The sequence below is a fragment of the Marmota monax genome, unplaced genomic scaffold (genome assembly GCF_021218885.2).
Source record: "Marmota monax isolate L192 unplaced genomic scaffold, Marmota_monax_Labrador192_F-V1.1 WCK01_AAM20220418_F8-fsc00017, whole genome shotgun sequence".
Taxonomy (NCBI): domain Eukaryota; kingdom Metazoa; phylum Chordata; class Mammalia; order Rodentia; family Sciuridae; genus Marmota; species Marmota monax.
Genome location: NW_026695241.1, coordinates 22,269,927 through 22,280,986, shown reverse-complemented (window position 1 = coordinate 22,280,986; position 11,060 = coordinate 22,269,927). Strand labels below are relative to the sequence as shown.

General features: G+C 51.7%; 1 protein-coding gene across 1 annotated transcript in view; it reads right to left on the bottom strand.

Annotated features, from left to right (window-relative positions):
- Window positions 1–530: 530 nt before the first annotated feature.
- Dpf3 (double PHD fingers 3) overlaps window positions 531–11,060 on the bottom strand; it is a 259,933-nt gene continuing 249,403 nt past the window's right edge. Inside the window, exon 11 of the mRNA XM_046440970.2 lies at window positions 531–10,588. Coding sequence (XP_046296926.1) covers window positions 10,518–10,588 — 71 coding nt within the window. The 3' untranslated portion in view covers window positions 531–10,517. The remainder of the gene's footprint in view (window positions 10,589–11,060) is intronic.

Here is an 11,060-nt window from a genome sequence, read left to right as displayed (position 1 = left end):
GCCGTTCCTGACTGAGATGGAACCAGCTGGTGTCTAGAAAGTTCCCATCTAGAGCCCGCTCCCCCATCCCATCCCCCACCACGTTTCCCACCTCCGCCATTAGTCATCTCTGAATCATTGGCCTCTCCCTCTCCAGAAGTTTCTGTGGGCTCCCTTTGGAATGCCCCGTGATCTTCTCAGAGGAGTGGGCACACTCCTGCAAATGAAGCTCTCTAGGTTGAAATTACGCCCCCTGCTGTGCCCATGAAAGCCGCCCTGACATGGCTTCCCAGGAGCTTATGTGTGGTGTGATGGGGTCAGAATTCCATCACCAAGCAGCAACTGAGACCTGAAAGGTGTTGCTCCTGGAGTCTCCTTGCAAACACGTTAAGCACCAGGTGCTTCTCTGGAACCGGATACCCATGCTACACACCCAAACACAGTCCCACTGTACACCCCAACATGGAATTTGTACATTGTGGACCTCACACAATTTATACATTTGCCATTCATGTTCTAAAGACTGGGAGGAAAATAACTAAGAGCTCCCAAGAGTTTTAAAGCCTTTTATTTGTTTACACATTCTCTAAATTGCAGACAAAAGATTTGCTACATGGATAGTTAACACTGCTAACCAATCACAGAACAAGATACTAACCACAGTAAGAAAGAGACAGGGCGTTTGTGACTCAGTCTTCATGAACGTGCAAGAGTCCACTGAAGGGCTGGGACATCCAGTGGCTCCAAAGATAGAGGCTGCTTGACACCCACATTGAGTCTTGACCTCTCCAAGGCTCCACTGCTGGAACTAGATCAAGACGGGAAGAAGGGCAGGCAGGTGGTGGGTCCTGGCTCATGGGCAGCCTGTCCAGCCAGCCTTGGGAAGGAAGGAAGAGCAGGTGCTTCTTCCCCCAGGCAAGTCCTTGTTCTTCGAGCCGAAATCCAGATGTGGGCTGTTTCCAACCTGTAGATTCTCCTGGAGACATTCACCATATGCCAGTTCTCTGGGAAGTCACCAAACCAGAGTATCCCCTTAGGGTGGTGGGAGATGTGGCACAGCCTCATCTCCAATACTGAAACACCAAGAGGTCTCAATAGATCCCTTAGACAGGGCAGGACATCACTGCACTTCACACTTGGAGCTACAAAGGAGTGGGAATTGACACACAGGAGAAAGGAGCATCCCTAGAAGACAGAGGACCAGAGTGGCACACACACCTGTAGACTGAGACTACAATCACATTACACCTGAAAGAGGAGGAGAGCTTGCAGAGTGGGGGATGGGGGCTTCCTGTTTGTTTGTTGCTATGGTTGCTTTTTAGAGAAGCCAAAGCAAGCCAAATGGAAATATCGTCTCCAGACCATTACACACAACTTCCCAGATCTGCAGCCCTTTTCTCTAACCTCATGAAAGCTGTGTCAGCCTCAGTCCTGCACACTGTAGCAAGTAGCTCAAGGCAAAACGTCTAGGTTGCTCAGTCAGCAAGAGGCAACGTGGTGTTAGGTCCTGAGGTCCAACGGGGAGAGTGTCCAAGGACATAAAAGGAAGACTCTCATTTGCAGGCATTTCTAGGGCTGGAGGCCAACTCTCTTGGCCATTCCTTTATGACTAAGAGTTTCAGAAGGAGCTGTGGTGGGTGGGTAAAAGAAAAGAAAGCCTGTAGGAGCCTAGGGGTGGGATGCTGGAATGGCTTCCATCTCTTGTACCCCCACCTGGAGGAAGTTGGTATTGCATCTACAAGTACACAGGCACCAGTGGAGGCCCAGTGATTGGAGATCATCAGAACATTTCCAGGGTCCCCTTCCCAAATGCCCCACACTCTCTGACTCAGCCCACCAACTTCCATGCCTTCCAAGAAACTTGTGCAGACATGAGCTTCCTCACAGGAGAGCAGGGCAGGTTTCTCCCCCATGGGACTTTCCTACCCCTAGACCCTCCTGCCAATATCCACCCAGAAGAACCCCAGGGTTCGTTAAGCAGGGGCAGACCTCACCAAAGTCACAGAGCAGAGGAATCATGGGATCAAGGGCCGTTGTCCACTGCTTAGGGGCAATACTTCCAGTCTGGCCTGGTTAGGATCCAACTTGAATGACAGTTCCCTCTCCTCTCCTGCTAGCAATAAGGATAAGGGGAGACTGGCCATTCGAAGAAGGTTAGGTTCAAAAGGACCTTGCCCACAGGCTTTTAAACAGATGGGTAGATCAAACCCTGGAACTCCCTTCAGGTTCTCAAGCACTTTAGAATGGAACTCACAGCCAAATCCCATGTCTCTGACTCTCCATAGAAATGACCAAAATCACCTTGCTAACAGCCAGGTGCTGTCCAGATCCCCCAAACAGTACTTCCCCTGGGCCTCCTCACAGAAAGGCCACAGGCCTCTTTAGGCCAGCCCTGAGCTGACCTCTCCACGTGGGCCGGAGCATGCCTCCCCCAAGTCAGGCATTTCACTTGCAAGTGAGCCTGGTGTGGCTTCTTCAGGGAACAGCTAAAAGCTGAAACCTGGCTGTAATGTGTGCAGAGAAAATGGAGAAGAAATAAATGGTTTATCCGATGTTGTCGATAGAGGCAGCTGGGAGTCAAACGAACCCGGAAGCCAGAAGCTGATGAGTGCCTGGCCAAAAGCAGGGGGAGGAGGTTAACAGAAAACATCTCTGATGTTGGACTTCATCTACACACCCACCAGCCATGCCAGAGGCGGGCTCCCCAAGGATGTGTCAACCTCGACGGGGTCTCTGTGGGAGACCACCCAATAAGGGCATCAGTCTGTACCCCGCCGCTTCCTACCCTCTCTGCTTTCTGACCATCATGTGGGTCACTTTCCACGTCTGCAATTGCACCTGCCAATTGCACCTCCTCCCACTCTTCCCAGGAATTTGAAAGCAGCACTGGAGACCCAGCCTCAGATTCCCTGGCTGCCTGGCACCCTCCAAGCATGAAGATGACCTCGGGAACTCCCATGCTAAGGATGTTTACCTTCCCAGGGCAGCCAGCACTTGGAAAAACAGAAAAGCGACTAGGCTGAGATCATCTGTGTTCCTCTCCCCAACTAGTGTGGAAATAGCTAGATGTTTTCACGTGCTACTCTTGTACAGATGAACGGGCATCCAGAGACCTGGATACACACAAACCTTCCTCACTGGCACAATACTTCAAATGTGATCAGGATTCTTTGGGAAAGCTAAGTTTTATAGCTGAAAAGCAACTTGGAGGCAGAGCCAGGGTGAGGTTTTATTTATCTAGCAACCACATAAGACCTAGCACATTACTTTGCTCACAGTCAAGACTCTGCCAAATGTCCTAGCCAGTACCAGCCTGCCCAGCGATCCCTCTCTGAGGGCAAGAGATGTGCTTATTTGCTCTCAGAGGAAACACACCCAAGAGTGGACCAGTATGGCAGATGAGTAGTGGACGAGTAGGATGGACACACTCCCTTTTCTGGCCAGAGGAGCACAGGCGCTCTCAAGCACCTGGCCGTTTAGTGAAAATGTGTGGTCTGCCTGCTTTCCCAAATGCCACCTGTCCCAGATGCACTAGTAAGCCAGGACTCCCTGCCTACCGCCTCTGCTCAGAGATTATCATTCTATATTTTCATGCTCTTACTCACATATTATCTAGCAATGTTTCTTTTGCTTTTTTCTAGTCCCTAATTTAGTTCTCTTCAACTACATGTTGAAAACGCACAGGGGTATATTTTGTTTTTCTTTTATGCCACCGAGTCTTCCCACCACCACCCCACTCTTTAGCATCTAGCCATGGCAGGAGGGAAGGGAGGGGAAGGTATAGGGAAGGTAGAAGGCAGGAAAAGAAGAGAGCAAAGGTCTCAGTAGGGAATAAATATGAAAGAGCAAAGTCAATAAAAACCCAGCCCCAATTCTAGCCATAAAGTCATTGCATCCCTTTGATAATGCAATCAAGACTTTTGTTTTGTTTTGTTTTGTTTTTCCAAGTCCTCAAGGATGGCCAAACATCTCTCCCAAAGAAGCAGAAGTGAGTAGGGGAGAGATGGAGAGAGTGGAGGGAGCCAATGGTTTTTCAAGCACCAAGTCCCCTGTGTGACCTCTGTGGCTCTGCAGGGTCTGGGAGCTGGAATTCCTGTCTGGAGAAGGCCTTCGGGGCAGATGTATCTGGTCTGGTAGCTGCTGGCTCTCCCTCTCATCCTGGAGCAACACGGAGAGCTCTCTTTAATTCATCAAGCAGGGTGTGTGTGTGTGTGTGTGTGTGTGTGTACCTGTATATCTCCGTTCTCATCAATATTAGTAATATAATACAAATTACAGGGATGCAGAGGCGCGAGCCAATGAAATGCAGAGGGCGTAACTATAACCTGGGGGTCCATGGGGCTGTGCTGCTGAGGTAGTACCCAGGCCCCAGGGACTCACAGGTTTCCCCCATTGCGTTGCACACAGGGACCTCTTTCCTGCCACGGCAGTGCTTATGTGCCAGACTGAGTTGGTGCCGACCTGAATGGCCATCTTCCTCGCTGCCTGGGCTAGAGGTCATTATTAGTAATTATATCTCTGTCCAAGAGGATTCTGGCTGCCTGCCAGTCCCAGCCCTGGCTTCCTCTGGCTTGCCCTGGGAAATGTCACCCTCAGCACAAACACTCCTTTCTCATGGTGGGGCCAAAGGGGGGGAAACCCTGGAATGTCCCACTGTCAAGGCTGCTGGCCCCACAATATGAGGCTGAGGCTGGAGCAAAAGAAAGTGGGAATAGAGTCTGAAACCGAGGGGCATCCCCCTGCTCTGACCCTGTGACATCCCTCAGGGCAGGCGGGGACACCCCCCCCTCCCCCCAGGCCTGAGGGGCAGGCAAGATTCACCGGGAACCCAGAGAGAGGCTCTGGGAAATCCACTCACTTCCAACACTTGCTCCTCACCGGGAGCTCCCTGTTCTTTCTGGGAATGCACTGAACGCAGGACTGGCAAAGTGGGACCATTCCCGCCCCCTGGGTTTCCTGGAGGGACTTCCTTTCTGCCTCTCTTCCCAGCAGCCTGAGTATGGAGAGGGGGCTCGGCAGCCATGCTTTCCTGCGAGCAGCTGCTGAGATGCTCATAGGAGCTCCCCCTCTGTCTGCATCTGTCCACCCTCCCATGTCCAGGGTGCTGAGCAAGCGGCACCCACATCCTTCTCTCTCCTCCTCCCTCTAAGAGAAAGTACCCCAGCTGTCCCTCATATCCACCAGAGGCTCTTCAGCTTCCTTAGAAAAGGATTCCCAGCTCTCAAAGCCCTGAACCAACCCATCTTTTGTACATTTTCTACACTTAGGGCAAGTGGTGGTGGCTTCTGGCTGCGAACCATAAATAGATCTCAAGCCCTGGGCATGCTTAGAAATGGGGAAGGAACCCCAAATTGAAGACAATCACAGGGACCACCCTTCTGACTGCATATTAGGACAGTTAAGGTTTGGGTGGGGAGATTGCAGGCCTGAGACAAATTGAAGTGTCTGTTCCTTCCCACCACCCCCCCACCCCGTTCCTCACCTGGCATGCAGAAAAAACTGAGCTCAGCTGAAAACCAGAAGCATCCTTCAGGGGTGGGAGCAAAATTCCAAAAAGGGTAACACAAGCAAGGAACAGATTCTCCTTTGCTGAGCTCCAGATGCCGACCACACTGGCCAGGGCCACTATTCACTGCCCAGCTGCTGGCCTCCTGGACTTGGGGTATTATGCCTTCTGGTAGCAGTGCCTAGAACCCCACCACTCCCTAAGCCTGCAGGCCAGGATCTAGCCCACCCTTTGCTGCCATCTGTCCCCCAAATCTGGCCAATCTAGACCCGAGGGCCTCCAGCAGCTTATCTCAGGAAGTCAGAATGACACTTGTCCAGAGGAGTGGGGAAATGCCCGGGGATCTGTCAGGCGGTCCCTCCCACCTCCAGGTGAATGAGGGGTACTGCTCCCGTCTGCTGTGCCCTCAGAAGCCCCCCTATCCAACAGGGAGCCAGAGACCAGAGGCCTTGAGAAACAGGGGCCTGGTTCAGTGTCCACTGTGGGCAAAGGTTTGGGTTTTTTGTTTGTTTTGTTTGGGGTTGTGGGGGGGGGTTGTTTTTGTATAGGATCACAAGCCTGAGAAAAAATGGGTTATGAAAATTCGTCACCCTACCCCTTGCTCTCTGGTTATCTGCTCCAGGATTTTTCCCTAAGGAAACCAGGTGCCCACCTTGTTCTGTCACAGGCTTAATGGCCTCCCCAAGGGCTGTCCCCTCCCTTTTCCTTATTAGGCTTATCTCTTCACCTCCTTCCTCCAGCCTCCCCACCCTCCCCACTTCCTCAGCTTCTCCAGGGAGGCCAGCTCACTAAAGGTGACACCAACTGCTGCTCCTTAAAGGAGCCAGCCCTGGACTGGTGGCATCTCAGTGGGAGTGTGAACCTGGATCCATCCGGGTCAGCCCACTTCTCCCCTGGACTGTGACTTCAGAACACCCTAAGGAGGAGTTGAGGGAGGGAATCCACAGAGGAAGGAGGAGAACTGTCCTCTCAGCACCTTCAGAACAGGCTGAGAGCCAGCCTAGGGGACAGGCAAGGAGGTCCTCAGGCCCTGCCCTGGGCCACCAGCCAAGCTTTGCCCCTCACACGTGTGGCTCAAAGAGGAGACTAAAAGCCCCTTTTCTCTGCATCCTGGAGCCTAAGGTTGTCAGTAATCTTCCTTCCACACACAGAAGAGCACAGGTCTCTTGCCCTCGAAGGAAGCGTAATAACACCATGTCATTTTTCTTCCTTGAGATATCTGGGCTTTTTAGGGGGAAAGCTGGAAAGGAATCGTGCTGCATTTAGAGCAGGAAGATAAAACTGTACCCGGAGTGTTACTCCCCTGGGCACCATGAAGCCTCCCCTGGGAAACCCGGGCCCTCCCCACCTTGAAACCCGGATCTTCCCCAGCCCGGAAGGCCTCGGGCCTCCCACATACCCACAGCTGTCTGAGCCTGAACCACAGGAAGGGCTGCTCTCTGCAGCCTGCCTGGGCTTCCTACCTGGCCCTGGGGCAGTGGCGGAGCCGGGAGCCTCGGGACCTGCTGGGTCCTGCCTCAGGGGCTGCAGGTCTGTGGAATGGAAATCTAGCAGGGGCCTCGATTCTATCTCCTCACAAAGTTGCCTGTTCTGGATTTCCTGCAGGCCCCAAAAGCAGTGTTTCCAAAATGTCTGTAAGGGAACAGGATTTCTTCTTCCGGTTCAGATCCTGTAGCCCCACCTCTCTGGTCTGCAGAAGCCACAGTCTAGGGGTGAAATGGAGCAAAAGGGCCCTTTCTGTTCCAGGGATTTGAGCTGGAGGCAACAGAGTCATTATCTCCACTCTGTGGCCTTAGCATCAAATGACAGTAGCTCTCATGGAGAGGGGACCTTCATTCTACCAGGCCCACATAGGATTTTTCCAGCTTTATCCTAATCCCTGCAATGACCTGGCTTCTAGATAGACATCTTACACCCACCTTACTCCTTGGGCAATGAGGTTCAGAGAAGGAAAGCCACTTGTCCAAAGTTAACCAGCTAAAAAGAAGCAGAGCTGGGCTTTAAACCAAGGTAAAAGAGAGTGTTATACTGACCTGAAATGATTGACACCCTCTGTAAAAGCCAGTTTGCTATTCCAAGCTGGTTAACCTTGGAGGTAGGGACAGGATCTTGAAGTCCTGAGTCCGATGGCAAATCCTTACCTCCCACCAGAGCCCATGCAGCCCACAGTCTCCTTGATCGAGCCCTGGCCTAGTGGTCCTGACCACAGGCAGCCTGGTTCTTAAAACCTAAATCCCCTCTGGTCAAAAGGGAGATTCAAGAAGGCATCTAACTTTGGCTGTCATACAAGACAAACATGGAAGGCATTTGGAGTTCCTCTCAGACACAAGCTCAATTCTGCAGTGGCTTTTAAATAACATTATGCTTTTTAAGACACCCAGTGTCACTGTGGAACAGGCAGGCAAGAGTTACCACCTCAATTTTACAGGGGTGAGAGGGACTGAAGTTCAGAGATTAAGTGACTTGCCCAAGGTTGTACAGCTATTTAACGGCAGAGGTAAAACTAAAACCCTGATCCTTCACATGCACCCTAGGATTCCAGTTTGTTCTCAGGGACTCAAAGAATGAGACCAATTTGAAGTTTACCAACACCTTCCTTTTTCCAGTGCAAAAGATGGTAAAGGTGACTCTGGAGACTTCTGTGGTACCCTGACAGATCCACCTGCTTTGCTATACCCACTTTCTGGATGGAGAAAATGAGGGCTCCAAAGAGGAGGGAGGTTGGGTTGGGAGGAGAGTAAAGAAACACAGTAGGGAACTACTCAGAGCCCTGACCAGACCAGCATCCTCAGGCAAGCTCCAGTGCCTCACCCTGGCTGGAGAGATCTGTCCACCCTCAGCTTCTGTGCCCACAGCAGTCTTGGTAGGAGATAGAACAGGGCACCCTTCATCTGCATTTCTTTGGGGAGCAGATTCACACATGCTCCAAAAGAGGGCCTGTCGAGTCGCAGAACCAGAACTTTTGGGTTTGGATTTACGCCTTTAACTTTCAAGTCACTGTGGCATTTGGGAACATTGGGGAACTTTTTTTTTTTTTTCCTAAAACTAGTTTAAAATGAATCTCAAAGCCAATAATCACCATTTAAGGACACCCTGCTTTGGGGTTTGTGGGAGGAGAGAGATCCAGAGTAGTGAGAATAGGAAATGCGCCCCTCTGCTCTGATGGGACCCTCAAATCCTCCCAGGGCCTTCCAAACCCAGATGGGCCCAGCAGCCTGCAGGAGGAATAAAATAGCTTTGGAGAAGATGGAAATCCCATCTGGACAGAGGCCCTTTAAATGAAATCATTATGTATGCATGTAACTCACCCTGAGGCCAAGGGGCCTGCAGGAGAGTGACCCTCAAGTCCCTCTGCAAAGGAATGGGGGAGACTCACACTGCCTGGCTGCGCGCCATGCTGCCCTGGATCCACTGGCCAAGAGCAATTTCCCCGGAGAAGAAGGCCCCTGCCAGGTCCCAGAGTGAACACCGCAGCAGGGTAGAAGTGGCCCAGCCAGCCCGAGTCTCCGGGGGCTTCTTCAGCAGCTGAAGGACTAAAAATAACCTGGGTCTTTGTTGTAAGCTGCTGGACCACAGAGATGGAGCAGGTTTCAGGGAAGCCGAGCAGGCGCGAGGGTCCCACTGACTGAGACCTGCCCTTTGGGTAAATGATTTTTCCAGAAATGTGTCAGTTACTGTGCTGTTGCTGCAATTCAAAGACAGTCTGATCCACTCCAGCCCACGGGGCTGTATTCCAACCGACAGTTCTCGGAATCTAGGCCTCCCCACCTCTTTCTTCTAGAAACATGTTTGTTTTATAAAACAAGAGTCCAGCTCATATGGGGGAGCTCAGGACACAAGAACAGCCCACAGGCTGAGGGTTCTGAACCACTGCCACCCGATCACAAATGATCACATCACCCTAATCATCTGCTGGAGTAACGACCTTCTCTCCTCCATCCTAAAGTTTCCAGTCAGGTCTCAATAGACAATAGCAAACCTACACCGTGGGGAAGGAAGAAATTGCTTGGGCAAAGGAATTGGTAGTGTCGCGTCGATACTGAAGGGGTTCTCAAGGCTGCGGTCCCTTAAAACCAACATTTGGACACTGGACTGGGTAGGCTTTGCTCACCTCCCAGTGCTTGGATCCCACCAGGGGAAACAAAACTAGGCCTCTAACCAGCTTGGTTTGAAGGCAGAGTCTGGACCATTTTTCTCTGTCCATGGGCTGTGGCTTGTCACCTCACAAGGCCTTGGCTCTGAAGGTCAAAGAACCAGTTTCTCCTGATGGATAACCAATACTGACTGGCCATAGCAGGACCTTAGCGTCATTCTCCCAATGTTTCCTCCCATCTCTCGGTCCCAAAACCCCCACCCCCCCATCAAGTGATAACACAGTGGATGAAGGACCCCCACCCCGACTGTGGAGACCACTGCTGGGGTTCTAGAAAGTACCACTTCCTCTTCACAGAGACCAAGGAACAAGAAGGGAGGTGGGGGTGGGGTCAAGTCTCCATCTTCAAGATGGCTTCTAGAATCCAAGTCTAGAAGTTTCCCCGTGAGGCTTGTGATGAACAACAACTTCTCCACGGCACTTCATTCCTCTGGTGAGAATTTAGGGTGAAGGGTGTAAGCTGGGGGTGAGGAGGATGTGCACAGATCTCTTGGAACACCATAGATAAAAAGCATCAAGTCACATGAGTGGTTGACGAGTGGTCACAAAAGGGCTTCCCTTAAATTGGAAACCCGTGGGAGGGGCGCAGTGCCAAGGTAAAAGTGAGAGGGTTCCACAGCGCTGGGGCTGGGCCTTGTTCTTCAAAAGTGCAAGATCCTTCTGGTAGAAGCAAGGAGGTGCTGGCTGAAGTACCATCTGTGGGGCAGGAGGTAAGTAGATACCGGGTCCTCTCGGTTCCCTGTGTCCACGCCCTTCTGTGACTATTCATTTTCCTCTCCGTTGGTCTGTCTGGATGTATGGGAGGAGGGCTCCATCTGGTTTAGACTGGGCTCTGGCTCCACCTCTCCAGCAGCAAGTCACATGCTGTGACCTGGGGCTCTAGGCCTGGCAGCCAAAGGCAGAGGCTTTCTCTTTGAGCAGTTCCCAGCATAAGTGGCAGCTCCAACTTCCTATAAGACACAAGATGGCATTAGTAGCATCCCCTCTCTAACTCTGGAGGCCCAGCCCGATGGCCCTAACTTCTTACAAACCCTGTTTTTCCTCAACGTTCATAAGAGGCCCAGTCTCCGTCCTGAAAACAAGCTGGCATCTGCCACTCAGCAGAAAGTGCGTGCTCAGAGGTGATCGGCTAACCCATCATAAAGACCCTCACTTCTTGGTCACGTCTCTTCACCCACATCTCTGGGCCTGGGCCATTTTTCCTGGATGCTCACACCTCCCCATCGTCTCAACCACCTGTCTCAACCTCTTGGGCCCTCAAGTTGGAATTTCAGCTGGTTGAAGTGTGCCTCAGTTTCCTCGTGCGTAACATGCTAGTCACAGTCGTACCTACCTCGTGGGGTTGTGATGATTAAATGAGACAAGACATGAAAAGCCCTTAGCTCAAGGCCTGCACCACAGAAAGGGCTCAAGAAGTGGCAG